Source organism: Nasonia vitripennis, chromosome 3 (genome assembly GCF_009193385.2).
Source record: "Nasonia vitripennis strain AsymCx chromosome 3, Nvit_psr_1.1, whole genome shotgun sequence".
NCBI lineage: Eukaryota > Metazoa > Arthropoda > Insecta > Hymenoptera > Pteromalidae > Nasonia > Nasonia vitripennis.
The window spans coordinates 2,461,664-2,481,327 of record NC_045759.1 but is presented as its reverse complement, the minus strand read 5'-3'; the positions used below and the strand labels follow the sequence as shown (position 1 = coordinate 2,481,327).

Sequence of the window (19,664 nt, the reverse complement as noted above, 5' to 3'; positions counted from 1 at the left end):
CCATGTCCAGCCTCGTGTGTAATCTCGTTATCCTGATTTTACGCGATCGAAGCGAAAAAAAATCGCGACTGACGCGCGCAAACTGGTTCTGATTTTCATGTTCCTACTGCCACGCATACGGCAGGGAGAAAGAAAGTCGAGCGCGCGCACGCGAGATTTTACGTAAGGTATTTAATGGCCTAATTGTGGATACGCTGTCTGGCTCTTCGGCGTAAGGTAGATCAAGGTGTTTACGATTCGTATATATAAAATGTATGCGCGCGGCTCTTACACACTGTTAGGCACAGCGAGCCGCTCGAGATTTTATTCCGAGAGAGGAGTAATTAACGATGATGTCGGGAGCGTTAAATTTTTTTTTTCATTCGAAAACGATACTTTGAGCGCGTGCCTGTATACGAAAATTTGAATAATTTTATTTACGATCAAAATAAGGCTACACACACCTGCTGGGCTTGCACGCGCGCGCGCGCCTGGAATTGCGTATATTTGTTTTTGAATTTCAATATATTACTTATTTGCCGGCCGACCGACGTTTATCGATTTACACATGTAGATACAATATTTCCGATTAAAATATGCATCAATTAACGGAAAAACTTTCCGCGCGTATAAATCCAAACGTTAATTCAATTAATACCGCGCGAGCACCTGTGTGTATCTCGGCGTAAAACACGATACGAATTTAAGAAATGTATTTAATCTTCGCTCTTCGACTTCCATGTATACCGAGCCGTGCCGGCCTTATCAATTAATCCACCGCCTCAGTCTTCGAATACTTCAGCTCTTGATCCGAGGGAAACTGCGCGGAGCAATGACCGCGGCGCCAAAAACAAGGTTACGATTCGAAAATCCCGAAAAAAGCCTCATCACACAGGCAGCTGGAGCGAAACTGCAGTCGAGAGTCGTCGTTGCCGTCGTCGCGACGGCGACACGATCGATTATGTGTAATGCCTCGCAGGATGGGCGTCGTGCTCCCGAGAAAACTACGTCGTCGGTGATACTCTCTCTCTCTCTCTCTCTCACTCGCTCGCGCAGCTCTCGACGTAGAATTATTGCTAATTGTATTGCCCGAGAGGGCCTCGCTCGCTCCGCGAAATAATGTAACAGTCAAGAGCGAGCTGGCCATAAAGGATGCCATTTCAATGCTTTACGGTGCGCTCTTTCGTCGTATTAAATCGGCTTTTTTGGCCGCGGGCTCGACTTTCGGCCAGCGCGAGTCTTTTGCCCCGTTTTCAGTCATCGATCTCTCGAGTCTCCCGCTCTCATCATACACGTATAACGTGTGGGAAATGCGCTTTAGAGCGATTTTTTTTTCTAATCTGCGAAATACCAAAGACACGTCACGGCGAGAATGAGAAGCAAAAACAATCAGTCGCGCAGACGACGAGTCTCGGTCATCGCCGCGGCTTCACAACAAACAACGTCTGCTCACTCGTCGAGTCGAATTATTATTCGAGCGAATCATTTCGGTGTCGCGCGCCCAGACGATCAGGTCAGGGCTGCTGCTGCTGCTGCTGCTCGAGCGGTGATTCAATAGGCCTCACGTAGGCGCTTCGTGACGGCAGCGGCGGCGGCGGCGGCGGCGGCGTTGCAATAAATCAATTATCGCTCGTTATTGAGAAAAATCTATGTTTAATCGAATCGGAGACACTTGACCCGGAGAGACCTCGTCGTCGTCGCGCTTCCCCGAAACGACAAATCGTCGCCTCGAGAGCGATTGATCACCGCCGAAGGTACACATCATCAACGCCGCGGCCTCTTTCATTATGATGTGCGACTGCGGTCGTGTCCAAGGTGTTTACGGCTTTAGCTGCGTAGATTACTTTCGATGCGTTCGACGAGAGAACCTTTGAAAACGCTTTGATTCGCACGTGCGTCGTTGTTATCGCGATTCGCGATAATGCCCGTACATGCATAATGAATTTCCCTTTCGCGCGCGACCGTCATTTATCACAATCGCGACATGGCAGCAACAATAGACTGCAACGTGTCTTACTTACAACTCTCTGTTTGTCTTGCAGACGAGGCGCCGCGCAAGTGATTTCAATTGACGCACGTATTTATGGACAGCTTTTCACACGCGTAATCGGCTCTTTCGAGAGCGACTAATCGACTTTCCTCGATTCATCCAAACCAGCACAGCTATATCACACCGGTAGGAAAGCTATTAGCTCTCCATAAATTCATCGCCAACACACAGACACACACACACGCGCGCGCGCGCGCACGCACGTACCTTCCGATGGCAAAGTGAAAATCTCTCAATCCCGCGGCTGATGGCGGTCAGCATCGCCACTGCGCCGATTATAAATTATCGTTAATCAGAAAGTTCATTAATTTCCCAGCAGCCGCAGAGCCTTTCCCACGGCGCCAGCGCCGCTTGCAATTTGCGCGCGAGTCTACCGAGTAATTTATCCAGAGGCGCAAACGAGCAGGAGTAAACAGAGTGTGTATGTGTGCGTGTGTGTGGGTTCGGAAATAAAAGGAGAGAAACGGACGCGCGACTACGACTCCGGGACAGGGATTAGAGGGTCTTATGCAGGCGCAAAAATCTTGATCCCTTAATGCACTGTCTGCGCGTGGATTATCCGTAGAGTGCAGCAGCAGTGTCCTCCCTCTCCTAAAAATCGGCTTCATCGGTCTATAGACTCAAAGAGGCTGCCCATAATGAAGTAGTGCATACCTCTCTCGCTAGCGGTGTGACTGATGATTATTTGCTCGCGAGCGCGAGTACACACTGATGCGCGATCATTAAGCGCCTACGCGCGGCGGGGCAAAAACGATTATCACACTTTCAATTAACCGCGTCGTTACAACTTCATCAGCTGCACACGTTGAAGTCAACCGAAGAGAGCATCTCTCTCTCGGCAGCAGCTCATTTATAACGGCGACGATCGGGGGGCGTCACCCTGTTATGCCCGGTGTGTGTCTGTACGAATATATATATATATATATATATATATACACGCTGGCTTATTAACATTAGCCGCACGCGAAAACAGACGAGCCGTTTCGAAACGAATGGCGGAGAGGCGTTCGCGAAGCGCCGCCGATTTAGCAAAGTCACTCGCCAGCCAGCGAGCGAGTGACTCGTGTTCAGCCCATAAAGCTGTGTGTGTGTGTGTAGAGCTACGGATAGGTTCAATATTGGATCACATACCTGTTGCCCCGAAAGGCTTTCCTCGCTCTATGTATACGTATGCTGATGAGACTGAGAGGGCGGAGATCGATCATTTTTCGTGATTTTCGAACCGACTTTTCGACCTTGTACGATTATACCGACGCGGATTAATTAATGAGTTACGAGCGACGCTAATCGTCTTTTTTATTATCTCTTCCCAATGTGTTTTATGATTCTATAAAGAGTGGACGCTCTATAAATAGAGTTGAGTACGCGATAAGTGTGGAATGAAAATGAAAAATACGACAACAAGCGCGAAACGCTCCCGAGGAGAATATAACTATTTGCGCCTAGTCTATTTTCGAATAATTCATAGCGGCATCAATCAATACCGGGGAGGGCTTTAAAAGCGCAACATTGTTGCTATCTTAAGTACCCCACGCGCGCCGCGAGGCTTTACCGTCGGCTCATATTCTCGAGCTTTGGCTTATTTAAACTCAGCCTTGAAGGCGACAATCGCTATAAGCAGCAGCTGCCGCACGACTTTTCTTTATACTCCTTTTCGATTTTTTTTTTTGCAATTATGAGCGGCACGTGCAGCAATGTTGATTACTCGCTTCCTACTACTGCAGGCGTTTCTTCGGCCTTGCTCTCTCAAATTAGATCTATTACTTTGGCCGTTTCACTAATTTGTTGATTTTCTTTTTGTTGCAGTCGCAGAGAAAAACGCCGCGTTATTGCACGTCGAACTACACAGAGGATCGAAGGGAGTAGAAGTCGATTGTACGTTCTTACACTTCGGAGAAACTCAAGAGGCTCACGCAAGAAAAAAGGTAGGATATTGGAAAGGTGATAACGAATCACTTCTAATTATTCCGAAGCAGATTTAATTGGCCAAATTGCCATCGAATCGAGTGCGCTCTATTTTCGCTCGTTTTATCCCATCGGTTTTCCGCTTCTTCCGATCCTCTCTTTTTTACAACTAATCAAGATATATTGCAGTCGCTGCATCGATATCCGCCTTGTTCATAGTAAATTAATTCGATCGTGCGAAAGCTGCGAGAGCTTACAATGGTCTGAATGACCGGCGGCCGTTAGGCCCAGTTAAAGTAACAAGATAAAAATTGAATTTCAACGTCGTGGAATTTCTAGTCGAGACAAAGTCTTTTGGAGCTTTTTCGAATGGCCGATGCGCGCACGTATACGAAATCAAGGCGCAATTGAGCGCTGAATCAGTGCACATCGCGCTCGTAAAAACATGTTTTCAAGTGTCATTAACGAGATTCGATGAATCTCGCCGATGCCGACACCTGTAAACATGTCGTCCACATAATTCGATCTCTCTCTCCTCATCGATCCCTGTAGCTCGTCCTCTCTCTCTCGTTGAGACACGAGTGTCCACACGCACATGCGGCAAGAGTAGAGCGAACGAGAGCAGCAGCATAGCGGCAGATTAGTCGGAAGCATCGATGACGTCTCGCGGCAGAGTGTACACGTCTTCTTATTCCTCTCTTCTTCGCCTCTCCGTCGTGGGTGTCGTCGCGGTGGTAGTGGCACACTGCTGATGGCCATTGGTTTAGTGTGGTCCCTTCTGCTCTACTCCTCTCTTGCATCTCTCGCGGCGGGAATAATTAAAAGCAGCGTGGATCGTACCGCCAGTTAAGCCTCGATCTTACCTTCGTGAACAACTACTCTGGGCCTCTGCGCTACTGTCATTGTCATCCAGTCCGTCCGACTGCGCGACGCTGTGGATCCTTATCTCGTCGATTGGCCGAATTCGACGTGCGTTACGTGCTCTCGAGATCATTTCACGAAAAAACACGCCTCGTCCGTGAGTACTTTTCAGATTTTCTTTGCCGCGATATCTCCTTCATCCTTTCGGAGCGAGGTTCAAAGGCTGCTTTACTCGAGATTGCTCGGCTTCCTTTTTTTCGGAGATAGAGGAGGCTTTGTGACAGTTTCTCGAAAAATAGCCCGAACATAGAACATTTTCCCTGGTTTCGCCGGAGCAAATAATTATTCGGATTTTAGCCGGCGCATAATGCAGCTTTGCAATTTGCACGCTACATCGATTTTGAAATTCGAGCCAGTCTTCGCTGTTTACCCTCGGCGTCTCTCTCGCGCGCGCACGGCTCGCTAAAGTTCGTTAATTAATATTCATGATCGTATAACGTAATACACACAGCGCGGAATTTCAACTTTACGTAAATCGCGCCGTGTTTTTCGAAAACGGCAACATTCTAAATTTATCCATCACATAATTCAATCCCCTACACTGCATACCGGAAACAAGAAAACATTCCGTGCGCAGCGTAAGTAGATAAATTCCGCGTCGGCTTTTTCAATCCGGCAAAAGTCCAGCATCCCTCGCGAATCTAAATCCTCGAAGTCGAGAAAAAAAAACTCGAGCCATTTAAAATTCAGCACGTGCAGCGCGATCCTCTCACACCGAGAGAGAGAGAGAGAGAGAGAGAGAGAGAGCGAAAAGACACACTCGAAAGCTCTCTGACGGGAGCAACGCACTCGACTCGCTGATTGTGTCCGGCGTCCTGCAGCACAACCTCCCGCTAAGCGCGCGTGCATATGAATTCGTTGCCCTGGACTCTCTCGAGTTATATGTTTGTATGTAAGGATACACGTGCACGTGCGATCGATCGACGACGCTTTGGCCAGTGTCGCTCTCTCTCTCTCTCTCTCTCTCTCTCTCTCTCTCTCTCTCTCTCTCTCTCTCTTCTCTCTTTCTGCCGCGGAAATTAAGGAGGGTCCGCTTTTTGGGAGGTCCGCGACTTCCAGATGCTCCGGTGGAGATAGGCCCGCGATTGGCCGAAAAAATTGTATGTAATTAAACGCGGATTATATACCTCGACGCGACGAACAATGTGATTGATTCGCGCAGGGGACGACTGGCGAGGCTTATAGTCGAGAAATTAGCGGGCGGTAAGCGCTCGGTTTACCTGAAAAAAGGAAAATCGCTCGCTCGAGAGAGAGAGAGAGAGAGAGAGAGAGAGAGAGAGAGAGAGAGAGAGAGAGAGAGAAAGAGAAATTCAAGCATCGCTAGATGTAAACCGCAAAGTGCTGATAAATGTCGCGACGCGGTAAGAGCATATAACAAGCGCAGCTCGGGGGGAAAAGGCAGGGCGGCGACTGCAAGCGCTTGTTTAATTAAATCGTCTCGCATCAAATTTGACAGCTCGCCGACTATCATCGCTGGCATCTCTCGCGGCGGAGCCGGCTTTTATCGTCAAAACGATGCTCCAGTTGCTGCGGTCAACAACTCTGCTATTGTTCGAGTGGAACGATCGTTTCCGTGCTCGCTTCGATCGGGCGACTGTTTTCCTAATTGAATGAACGAAACGAGGAGAAGAATGTCCGGGAGAGAGAGAGAGAGAGAGAGAGAGAGAGAGAGAGAGAGAGAGAGAGAGAGCTGTTCATATTTTCAAATCTCTATACGCCATTCGAACGAGTCCGCGATCCTATCGACATTCGTCATCTCCTATCGGCGCATTCATCATCGATCACATCACGTCCCGCGTGTGTGTGCGCGGCTATTTTTGTCTCCTCGACCTATAATTACTTCATTCATAGAGAGAAAAATTCCTAGACCATAGCTGTCCCACATCGCGTCCATCTCTCGTGTGCGCACACGCGAACGAAAATATCGAGGTCTTTTAACCCTCCAGAAGAGATAGAAAGGGAGATGGGCAATTTTCTAATCCCTCCTCCAGCAACATCTCAACTCTCGCACAGGTTGCGAACCGCGAGGAGGCACTGCGGGATCGACCGGTTTGCTCTCGTCGAGACGGAGCACCACTGCTCCAGTTCGGGCATGGGATTTTCGTGCGGCGACGGATGGAATTTATTCGAATCGGGTACGCCGCCGCGCGGTGGGAGATAATAAGTGTTATAGCCGCGATCGCGTAATGTTTGTTTACCGGCGCTTCAGGTGTATCGATGTCGAGATTTCTTTTCCGCGTGAAAAAATATCATTCGGCTCTTCTCTGTTAATATCCGTTGTGTAAATACAAAGTAACGATAAGATTGATACAAGGAAATTTTCGCTTTCACTTTACGACTCACGCACGTGCGTATGGAATATGTTTTTCTATGAAAAAAGAAATCAAGTTTCTGAAGTGTCCTCGGAGACAGAGTTTTAATTAGCCGCATGCAAACAAAGCGTCGCAAAAACCGCGCGCGGCTTACCGAATCTTTTGATAAACTAATTTCTCGGGGTCTCTTTCACGCACATATTGATATTTATATTGGGCTTGGCGAAACGAGAGCTTAGCAGCTCCTTTTTCCTTATGCACACGGCCAACAAATTTCATCAAATAGGGATTTACCGGATATTTTATTTTTTTCCCTCTCGAAGAAGAAGCTAGATGATCGTCAAGTTGACTTTTATCCTCGATTTAATCGCTGTATACCATAATACTAATGGCGATATTTATTGCAATTATCTCGAGGAAAGAAAACCAAGGTCGGCGCAATTTTATGTCGGAAAAAAGCAAGATTTCTCGATGAACGATCGAAAAAATTACGCGGACGCGGATTTCGTTACTTAACGCGCGTTTCACAAATACGTATCCGGTTACGACGTCGTTTGTATTTTAGAACTCGCTACGCTGCTTCCCTCATATTCTCCGTCGAACGTATAAGGAGGCGCTTTTAATGCCGGCGTGTGTACCTACGCTTTAAATTCCACCCCGACGCCGTCTTTTCCGCGCTGCTCCGCTAACCGACTTTACTCGGCGCTCTTGCTTTCTTTTCATCGTTGCGAATCGACAAGAGCGGGTTTTTACAGTTTTCGCGCCGCAGCTATACGTCTTTTTTACGAGGCTTCGGTTTCTGTTCCTCGAGGTGATCGCTGTATAGAGGCTCGGCGCAATTGGCTCACGTCCTCCGCTTCCCGAGCTTTAGTATTTGTTGAGTTCTGTCGTCGTCTAGATCTTTTTTTTTTAATTGTGAAATATGAGTGAGATTTTTCGTGACTGTAAGTAGCCTGATCGAAATGAAATAATAAGAAGAACTCGATGTTTCCAACAAAACTCGCTCTGCCGTCTGCATTGACATTGAGACTCGCACACGTGCGAGCGATAAGCGAACGTCGTCTGGTCATCTGGTTGCCGGGTGCAAGAGAAGAATCTCCGTCTCTCTCTCTCTCTCTCTCTCTCTCTCTCTCTCTCTCTCTCTCTCTCGTATTTTCCCCTTCGCGGACACGCGTCGTTTCGCCATTGGTCTCGGCGTCTTCAAACTTGCCGACGCGTCACACTACGAGGTCGAAGATATTGGCGAACTGCACGTGCCACTCTCTCTCTCTCTCTCTCTCTCTCTCTCTCTCTCTCTCTCTCTCTCTCCCTCGCGAATTAGTTTTCGTGCGGCGCGGCGCTTTTCGATTCCTCGGCTCGATCTTTTTCGCGATGATCCTCCCGCCGCTGCTGTTGGCCAGCGAGTGTTTCGATGAATTTTCAACGCCGCGGCGAGGCAGCATCCGAGCACGGAGGGAGCGTCAAAAGAATGCATACGCCAGAGAGAGAGGATCTGATTCTTATCCCCCGAAACTGGTAAGGCGTTATGAGCCAAAGGGAGATAAAAAGAGGATGAGTGCTTTCGCGCGGAGTCCATCAACCTCGGCATCATCTCCTCTCTCTCTCTCTCTCTCTCTCTCTCTCTTTCTTCCTATCTCCGAAAGCCGATGCACGGGAACCGCGTCGCGCGCATCTCTCACAGGCTTATATTCTCTCTCTCTCTCTCTCTCTCTCTCTCTCTCTCTCTCTCTCTCGTCCACTCATTAATCTTCCTCTCTCACTCACTCGCTTTCTGGCCTACACGTGCAGCGCTCACTCCACTCTCTCTCTCTCTCTCTCTCTCTCTCTCTGGCATAATAGAATGAACTCTCGACTGGGCGCAGCTTAATCACCTCTCTTTGGAAAAAAGCAGCCCGTGCAAACGCGTGAATGAGCCGCGTCGAAGTGCAGCGCGCCATTCACTCCTGTATACTCTGCGCGCTCTCGGCTGTTATACACTGAGAGAAAAGAATCCTTGTCGCAAAGGATTCGCGACTTAAACACAGCTTATTTTTCATGTATTTGCTGCAAACGAAAATTTCTTCATAGTAAGAGAAGAATTCTTAACTATTAAGGATTTAGGAATTTTTTATCGATTGTGGCGCACTGTCGGTAAAGACTTACCGACCGAGTGCAGCAACAGCGCGACTACGCGAGGCGTCGAAACGTGTCGGCTGCAATCGGAGACCCGTACATGCGTTTATACTATTTCACGCGTGATATGCTTTTTTTACGCACCTGGAGGAAAGCATATTGATGCACATTTAAAATATCGTAGGGCTTGTTCGATAAAGTCGAAGATTCTGTATGCATAAATACTTTTGTGATAGTTTCATGCACACAGAAAAGCGGGGTTATGTGTAAGGTTATATTCGTATGATACCTATCGTGCTATCATTCGAATATATTTTGCAAAAACTTTTGCAAAAAAAACTTTCAACATCGAATAGTCTCAGAGCGATACTAAATGATAATAAGAAGTGAAAACTAGTAATTATAAAGTGCTAGTGATTTTACGTCGATGGAAAGAAAGTTACGAAAATTCAAAAATCTGAAAACCTAACTGTTATGGCGCTTGGATTTGTCCATATTTTAATCCAATTTTCTTTTATCTCAGTGTACTCTCTCGGTTTACGCGTAATCCTCTGCGTGGCTCGCTCCGGCACACGCGCCTGTATACACCTTGTGTGTATTGGGTTCCACGTGCTCGGCGCTTTCTTTTTTCTCGAATTCTTTACGCTAAGGAAGCGAGACGTCGTATGGGATGAGAGGGCGATTGACCGCAGAGAGAGAGAGAGAGAGAGAGAGAGAGAGAGAGAGAGAGAGAGAGAGAGAGAGAGCCTCTCGCGCCTGTAGTTAAGCCGTGTAGTAGTAAATTACGCGACAAGTGCATAATATTTTCACGCACACACACACGGCGCGTCTTTGAATGAGCGTATCTTTTGTATTTGTGTTTGCTCGCTCGTCGCGCGCGCTTCGTGTGTGTTTGTATATTTCTCGCGTGCTGATTTATTACGTGTTTGCTGGTGACGAGACATACGAGGAGTATATATTTACTTATAAAACCGATCGTCGGAAGCGTAGGCGGCTTGTCAATATTTAATCGGATGCATGTGGTGTGTGTGTCTTAAAATACTCGCAGCGACGATAAGTGTCGGTTCTCGGGTGTATCGGCGATTTCAGAGAGATTAGCGATCGATACAGTGTGTTTCTGTTTTCGCATGCGACTGAAGCTATTTGCGGAATGTAAGTAACGCGACGATCGTTGCTCTCGAGCCAATAATATCGATGATGTGTAATAATATCCTGGCTCTCTCGCCGGAGATCCATGACTAATAGGCTTGAAAAGCGTCTCCTTTTCCCCGAAAAAAAACGTGGAAAACCGGCGTGCTGGGAAAATTAGAAAGCGTCAAGCTCGACCCCGGGGGTGAGCTCGAATAGACTCAGTGTAAGGAAAAGAGAAAGCACATTTTCGAATGCGTTTTCAAAAATTTTTTTTAAAAATCTATTCTATTTATTTTCTATTAATTGCGTAATAGGCGAATACTTTAAAATTACGTTGCAACAAACAAATCTAATATTTTTTCTTTTTAATTTCAGGATGCGACGCAGTCATTCGTCGGACTCGCCAGTTAGCCAGCGCCGCCGTATCTTCGCCACATCCTGGATCTCGATAACCTCGCGAAATAGAAAAGTCTCCTAGAATCATCGCGCAACGTCCTACAAGTAAGATGAGCCTTCTCGCTTTCCAGCTCAAGCAGCAAAACTGACCCGCTATCATCATCGTCTTGTGTAAATTCGCCAATTGCCGGGGATGTGCCGACCCCGACGCTCGAGCAAGCGGTCGAACGTCGCGGCGACAGGAGCATCCGTGTTCCTCGCACAAGAAGACTCTCCAATGAAATCCTTGTGGTCAAGCCCATCGCAGCGATGAACCTTTCGTGAGAGTGAAGGGGAGAGACAGTGAGAGTGTGCGCGTCTCTCGGAATTTGAAAATGTCAAATCTACACCGAAGTACAATGACGACAACGACGTCGGGCTGCATCGAGACCTCGTCGTGCCGCTGCTGCTGCTGCTCGTGCGGCAGGGAGCTGTCAGACGCCGCGAGGCTCTGTCCGCTTTGTCAGCGATTACAGCATGACAGCAAGGCCTGCGGCGACGAACGACGCGGCAGCCGAAGGAAGAATCATCATCAACGGGAGGATAGTGGAAGAAGGCGAAAGTACGACGACAACACAGAGAAGGACTTCCGCTCGACGACGACCAGCACGAGGAGGAGGCGCTCCGCCTCGAGCGTCGTCAGATGGGTCTCTGCCAAGTGCAGCAGGACGAAGATCGCGAGGACTACTGGCTTCTGGCCCGGGGCTCTCAGTACGGGTATCGTCCTGCTGATGCTGCTGCTGACGCTCGGCAGAGCCGTCGCCGAGAACGCGAAGACCGCCGTCGAGGGGACTGCGCCGAATCATGCATCGGGCAGAGGTAAGAGTCCATTCTATACTTGACGCGCCTAGTGGCGAACACAAAGTCAAATTTGTTATATTTCGTATGGATGATCGGTTTATCCACTAGACGTCATTTTTACTGTTGAGCGTTGTATTTATTATTCAATCTCTTACCCCGAAACTCGCGGATCCATTGCAAAAGTCAGCAAACGAATAATACAGTAGCATCACGGCTCTCTCACTCTCTCTCTCTCTCTCTCTCTCTCTCTCTCTCTCTCTCTCTCTCTCTCTCTCGAAAAAAGTCTCGCTCTAATTGCGCGATGTATTATTCGCATCGACGCGTCCGGTAGCGTCAAGCAAATACAGATTGCTACAGCCTTAAAAAAGTGCAGACGCAAAATCAACACAGACCGGCGGTACGTGTATATAGCGCCTTTAATTTGCCCGGACGCAGGCAGACCTTTGCGCTGTATCCCGACGCCGGATTCGTCCGGAAAATGAGAGGAGGTTGTTTTGCTTATATTCATAAGGCGCAGACTCGCCGCTTATTTTCCTTCGGGCGGATGTATGCGGATGAATTTTTGCGCGTTGCCTCGCCGCTGCTAAATTGTACGTGCGCGAGAGAATACCTCTTTACCGACCGCAATATATCATGGTCCGTCTGCTAAAAAAATATAAGAAAACAGGAGTAACGAATCAAGCCTCTCGAGAGCAACGACACGCGGCAACGAATGCGTCACTCGCGGCGTGAAAAAAATAGGAAAAGCAGAGGTAAGCCTCCCGATAACGGCACAGAGAGAGGAGTACTGCTAACGAAAGGAACGTGATCGCCGATCGCGCGCGTCATTCGGCCAGCTGATGACGGAATCGGCCGAATTCGACACTCGCCGAGCGAATAGACGCCGCGGCAGCAATAATAAGCGAGGCAGGTGAGCGTGAGCGCGCGTAATCGCGAAACGATGGAATAATTAGAGATAAGCGGAGTCGGAGCGCGAAATTAGCGTCGCTTTTTCGTCTGTTTACACGGAGGTGTGTCGCCGATCATCCGACAGTGATTCATACCGTTGGCGAGATTTTTCCACGTTAATGTTTAAATTTGTTTATTTTGATGCGTATATGGAAAAACATCTCGACGCTCTTTCGTATGCAATACATCGTAGTAACCAAAGTGCAGCGAGAAAATAGAACATTCTTATCGACGCGCTAGTGGCTTCATAAACATAAACCTCGAGTTTACGCGAGGACGATTATAAGTTTTATATTTACGGTTCGTATATAACTCTCGAATATTCAGTGCTGCTATACTCGTAAAGCTTTCGCCTTGACTGAAGGATTTGGATTATACGGTTTCTTTCTTCGCGGCTTTACAACTACTTTCGAGCGCGCAATAGTGCAACAGCCAATTAACGGTTTATAGTCTAAAAATTATTATAAATCGCTGCCGGAGTCGTTTATTTATATTTCCAGGCTTAACGCGCCGTTGAGTACCAGTAGGATAGGCGGCATTTATGATTGTTACTTTGCGTCATTGTGTGCGTTATGGCGTAATTTATTCGAGATTACGCTTCGTGATTTAAAGACCAGATTTCGATAGCCGTTATATAGATTTCAAGGTGATCCGTAAATCCATTGGCTATGCGGTAGTTTTCAAACGAGCTGAAGCTGTATGTATACGGAAGAGCGAATCGCGGAATTCCTGGAAACACGTTTTCGAAAAAAGTCCTAATAAAATGTTACGCAATCGCAGCAATTTTCTCGTTCTCTTATCTCGCGCGCATTTTTACGCGCGTTACTTCCTTGATCCTCGAAAATTCATTGTCTTATTCCGCGGACTATTAAAAGCACGATTCAACCTGTTGATGAGAGTGGAGCGAAAGCTACCTTTTTCCCGAGGTAAAGGCCACTTCAAAGACTCGCTTCGGTGCTGCCTTTTTTTCTTCGAGCTCAATTAGCCGATTCACGGGCAGTTTGCTAATTGAAAAGTGTTTTCAAAAACGGTTAATTAAGCTCCGGAGCGCAAGAGAGAGAGAGAGAGACAGAGGAGAGAGAGAGAGAGAGAGAGAGAGAGAGAGAGAGAGAGAGAGAGAGAGAGAGAGAGAGAGAGAGAGAGCGACTCACTTGGAAAGCCCTTTTAGTCTTCAAGTAGATACGAGCCGCTGATTTTTGAAGAGCGTAATGTTTTCGCGCTACTCTGACTCTCGCTCGTGGATGAAATTCGACTTGATAACCGAAGCTTATCTTCTTAAGTAAACTACAACATTCTATTCGAAAATATCATAAAAAATTGTGTGATATCAATTAGAACATTTTTGTACAAGTGAGAGAGAGAGAGAGAGAGAGAGAGAGAGAGAGAGAGAGAGAGAGAGAGAGAGAGAGAGAGAGAGAGAGAGAGAGAGAGTACTTTTACACGACGGGCTGATTCCATATTCAAAGCTCCGGCCTACTTTCGGCCAAAAAAATCAATCCAGCGTACAGTTCCTGCGCCCAGCAACACGCCAAAAATACTCCCCCCTAACTATCTCAATTTCTTCATGCCAGCACATACACAGCGCCTTAGCCGGTGCGGCACGTGTCCAAGGAGCTGCTGCGTTGCTAACTGAAAAACAAAAACTGCGGCGCACGCGCGAACCTCCCGCGATTGACACCTATCGAGACGTCCGCCCGCCGAATTAATTTATCCTCCGGCAGACGCCGTCTCGGCGGCCACGTGCTGCTGCTGCTTCGTTCTTTGTTCTTTCTTGGCTTTCACTCGCTGCCTGCTTCTTTTTCCCTTTTTCTTCTTCTTCTTCGCGTACGTGTCTTCTTTCGGCTCGCGAGGATTTTTCGAAGCTTGAAGTTGAGACGGCGAGGAATTCGGCGACATATGAGTCAGATGGGATTTCGAAGTTTTTGGTGCTGGTTTTGCATAATTTAGCGATTTTTTTTCGAAATTCAGTTCCCAGGCTGCTCCTCTTGATGGATGGCTTGGCAGCCTCGTTTACCGGTTCACCTCGTTTATTTCGTTACAACATCCACTAATGTCTGTGTTTTAATTTTTGTTTCAGGTAAGTTCAACTTCCTCACACACTACAGGCCGAATCCACTTTTTCACTCGAGATCGTTAGTAAGTACCTGCTCCACGAGATATTCAATACTTTATTCGAGAAAATAGAGGACCTCGCGCGTAATTATCGACGTTATCACTATCGCGTTCCAATTTCGCTATGCACTGCTGCATAGAGAGCCATTCCCAGAGAGCCTTTACAGAGTGCCGCGCGCGCGCGCGCGATATTGCGCGAAGAAAATTGCACTGTTCCCTCTCTTGAAAAGCATTTCTTTAATCAAGAAATAATCACAGCTATAAAACTCCACGCCGTAGCGGCAACATTATTAACATCTGCTCGTTTATATCCTCTCCTCGCCGAAACATATCATCGGACGAGAGAGGCACAACATTATGCTTTCTCCTCGGCAGCAGCTACATAGATCTCATCGTCGGAATCAGCTGATAATTCATCGTCGTCTATAAAGCTTCCAAAGTACACTTATAATAAAGCCTAGAGCTGCACGCTCGCGATGCATCGAAAGAATGCGAAAACTCCAAGAGAGAGAAAATTAATCGCGATCCGCGCGACTTCAAAACAACTCATTCCGCGGCGCCGCCGCCGGCGCGTTTATAAAATTCCGAGAGAAAGTCCATTTATAATCATAGGCTTTTGCGCCTTTCAATCGCGCCGCCGCCGACGCTACGGCGCTCGATAATTGCGTCGAGCGCGACGCGCACAGAATAAACAACTAGCGCCGCAACTCCTCTCTATAACACAATAGTCGCAGCTCTTCCGCACGTGTACGTTTATACGCTGTAATAATTACTAGAGAAAAAGGTGTGTATAAAGGGGAGAAAATTTCATCGGTCGGATATGAATGATCTCGACCGCAGACGAATACATCCGGAGAACGACTCGGACGATATAATTAACGACAAGAGACTGAAGTCGAGGCGGGTTTACAGTACGTGTATATGCTCAGGGGCATGTAAATATCCGTGTAGAAACTTCAATCCTCCGTACTGTATGCAAATGCGGGCGCGTTGCACGCGTGTGTACGCAAAGTGGAGGAGCGAGAAGACGTAAGGGAGTAGAGCTGCTGCTGCAGCGAGAGACAAAGGGCGGAATGTTTGATGAAGCCAGTGGAAGTTGTTTGCCGGAAAATAGTTGCGCTTTTTTGAGAAACTGTGAGAGCGAGTAATTGTCCTCGCGTGCGGCTCGGCAATGAAGCCGGATATATTCGTCGGCGGAATTAATTGCATTAATATTCACTGCAGCGGAGGATTTACATGTCTGAAACATTATACACCACGCGACTGACTTCAAACGGGATTTCGCGCTTCTCGATCTTAAACCGCGATAGCGCCAGGCTCTTCACCGCGAGAGAACTTCACTGTTAATTTTCTTTTTTTCCGTCATCACCGTCGTGGCGTTTCGAAACATGGCAGTGAATAATATCGATAGCCGACCACCTGGCGCTGTATGCGACAGGTTGTAAATAATACACTCGCGATACGTCCCACAATAAATAAAGCCGAGTCACAACACACGAGAATCGAGTTGATCGATCGACTCGTCCTCCTCCTCCTCCTACGTCAACTGGCGTGTGTGTGTGTGTGTGTGTGTATTTTATAGGTCCATAGAGAGCTCGGACAAACGGACGAAGATCTCGCTCATTAGCTTCGCGCGAGAAGGAGTGAACGGGGCGTTACCGCGATCAATCATCTTCGCCATTTTATAAACTCCTGCTGGCGAGTAGCTTCCATTTAACGGTTCTGGTAGTAGCAGGTTGCGATTCCGCCTCGGGCGAGCCACTCGAACTTCGTTCCGTATAGAGTCGGACGAGTGTCTTGTTTTGGAAGATTGTATACACACGTCGAGTTCGTTGATCTTTTGAAGGAGGATGATGAAGTTCTGAATACCCGCTATAGTCATAAAGGCCTGAAGACGCCCATTAATCGGACGCGGTTGATCAAAGTCCCGACGCTAACAGAGCCGTTTAACCGCTTGTCAGAGTACGGGAGTAGCTGCTTCGAAATTTCGATGCGAAGACGACTCCTCGTAAAAATGTTCCTCGCGTATAGCTCTGCACTGTGCCGCATGGCATTATACTGCAGAGACGCCGACGCGCCGAAGTGTGCATAACCTCGAGAGGTATATATAGAAGTTCCATATTGTTTTCTGCTCTTTGTGGCTCGAGAGCCTTTTGTCCCAGAGATTTCGCACTGGAATTTCCGATCATCGAGCGGCGGCGGCGGCGGCGCTGCGCAACTTCATGGCCCGGCATTGTGCAACAAACTCGTTGCAACGTACGACTCTCCTGCGTTATTCATTAGGCGATCTGTTTGAAGATTGACCAAATCACACACCCTAAAAGTGTATCCTCTCTCACGGGAGCATCGGAAGCGCGCTCTCTGAGCGAGAGTGGCTCTCAAGGCCAGCAGCCTCGAATTCTCTCCTCTCTCTCTCTCTCTTGGCGCTCTCTGCAGAAAAACCGCTACACCTCTCGCGCGTCGAAACTGTGCTATATCGGCACGGCCTTATAAGCATCATCATCATCGAGCGATAAGCCCAAGTTAAATGCGCATCAACGGCGCAGTTTTAAGTCGGTCTTCCGTGTAAACACAATCATCTCTCCAGACCGCAGTCTGTAATATTATATTATGAGCGTCTTCCCGCTGCCCAGAGCCTCGTCGCTTTGAACGCGAAAGGGAGAGAGAGAAAGATAAACGAGAGGAGAACTACAAGCTACAAGACTAAAACAGCAGCGACGCCGTACAAGGCCCCGAGAGGGAGGTTCGGTATATAGAAGTTGATTCTCGTGTTCTCCGGCCTGGGAAGAGGGAGCGAGGCAAAGCAAAAGCCGAAGAACGGGTCTGCCGCTCTGGCCCAAGAGTAAAAAGAGGGGAAGAGAGAAGCAGCGAGTAGTTAAGCGACAAAGCAAGCCCAAGTATGTCGATAGTCCGTAGGTGGATCTTAAAAAGAGCTAAAGAGATAAAAGGATTCCGAAGGGAAGACCGAAGCCCAGGAAGAAAAAGAGGAAGACGAAGAAGAAGAAGAAGAAGAAGAAGAAGGCAGCGAAGTAGAACCGCGCGGGATAGGACGTAAGGTGGGGGATCGAATGCCGAAGAGCGCGCGGAGAGGAGAACCAAATGGGAAGGAGACTGCGGAGAAAGGGATCGACAAAAAGTCGCAGAGAGGGGAGCAACAGAGAATTCGAAGTAGAGGGAGAGATTCGCGAAGTCGAGGTCTTTGGCGCACAAAGACTACGCCGTGTCTTGGCTGCAGTGCAAGCGAGAGAGAAAAAGCTCGCGCGTTCACGTATAGATGTGCGGCGGAGCCTCGAGCTGCAAGGATACACGTTGTACAGGCGCCTGCCTTATCAATGCTGAATATTACATCCCCGCGCGACGTCCCTGCTCAATAGAAGGAAGGGAGAGCGTAGAGCGTTCAATAATAACATTCCAGGGACTTTTCATGCCTCGAAGTTCGCTTATATACGGAGCGCGTGCGTGTGCTCAGCGAAGGTTTGAAGTCACGTTTGGGCAATTTTTCAGCGTCGGCCGAAAATCCATAATAACCCGCGCCGTCTATAATCTCCCTCCCAGATTTCACACGGGGGCCTAATTATGCTAATGCCCTCGCGCGCTGATTTCTTCGAATCGCACGCGCGCAAGCAAACAAGCAGGCATCGCCCCGAGATGTTCGATGAGAAATAGGGGACCCGGTGTTTAACGATGTTTGAGAATACTTTATCACTTCCGACTCGCGCTGAGAGCACAATTTCCAGAGAGCCGTGCGCGCTAATAACCCTCGCGCTCGGACTGCGCATTCGAAAATCGCCATTGGCCGGCTTTTCGTTGCCGTGGGAGTCAATTATAGGCGGCGATGCTGTTTCTTCTTCCTCCTCGAAGTCCTCGCGAGGAAAAAGAAGGAGCGATGCAGCAGCAGCGCCAAGCGAGGCGGAGAACGATCCAACTTCTTCGCCTCTTGCTGTACACAAGAGAGAAGCTTCTCGAAGAGCCATGTGTGTGTGTGTGTTTACATGCGAGGAATGTGCTCTCCGGGATGCATTAGTGGATTTTCGAAGCGATCTTTCCTTTGAAGAGAGATGACTCGGCGCCTTATGGGACCTCGGCTGACTTTGAAGCAAGCGCATTAATTGAAATGAATTTTTTACGGGCCCGCAGGATGAAGTGTGCATCACTTTCTCCTTCATCCTCTCCTCTTCTCTCTCGCGCGCGTGTGTAGTCTCCTTCAAGGTTATCCAGTTCCTCTTCGGTCTTCAGAGCTTTTCACGGGCCTGTTTACGAAGAGATAACAACAGCAGCAACAACAACAGCAGCGCCGGCAGCAGCATCATCAGCGGCAGAGCAGCTCAAGAATTTCCTGAAAGGTGCCGTTAGGCAATTACGGTGTTCGCCGCCGCTTTATGTAGCTCTGCTCCATTCTGTTATCCATTTGGCCGCCGCAGGCTGCACACACTGTGTGTACACTCCAGCACACGGCGTCGCTTCTAAATTTCACCTGCCCCGGCTCTCGTGCTCCAAATAGTTGCAATTCCGAGCTAAGCCGAGCTGCTGCTGCAGCGTCGCGGCACAGATATCCTCTCTCTCTCTCTCCCTCTCCCGTGTTTGTGTGTGTGTGTGTGTGTGTGTGTACAGCATAGACTTTCTCTTTTTTCGATGAATGGAGCGCGAGAATGCAACGAAAACCCAGCGGCTTGAAGTCAGGATTTATCGGCCGGAGAGAAGTAACACGCGCTAGGCCGAGAAAGAAGTCGAGAGGCGAATAAGAAAACGAGAGAGAGAGAAGTTGGTAAGCATTTCACGTTCTGGAATGTCGTTCGGAGTCAGACGTCAGCAGCGTCTGGTGGTGGTGGTGGTACCGCGGTTCTCCGGTCCCACGGCCCACGTTCTCTCTCCCGCACATGACGTTTTCGTCAAGCGGTCACGATTCTCCCTTCCTCGCGCGAGCTACCACAGAAAAAGAGAGAGACGTCGGCTCAATC

At 48.4% G+C, this 19,664-nt stretch overlaps 1 protein-coding gene across 4 annotated transcripts in view; it reads left to right on the top strand.

Annotated features, from left to right (window-relative positions):
- Positions 1-19,664, top strand: part of LOC100122567 (insulin receptor) — a 120,309-nt gene that overhangs the window by 64,286 nt on the left and 36,359 nt on the right. For 3 of the 4 annotated variants that reach the window (XM_008205716.4, XM_008205717.4, XM_003425702.5), the window contains exons 5-6: positions 3,836-3,954; positions 10,786-11,664. In XM_008205716.4, coding sequence (XP_008203938.1) covers positions 11,181-11,664 — 484 coding nt within the window. In that variant the 5' untranslated portion in view covers positions 3,836-3,954; positions 10,786-11,180. Of the gene's footprint in view, positions 1-3,835; positions 3,955-4,783; positions 4,953-10,785; positions 11,665-19,664 lie in introns of those variants that run through there. The other variant, XM_016983491.3, reaches the window with a different exon arrangement.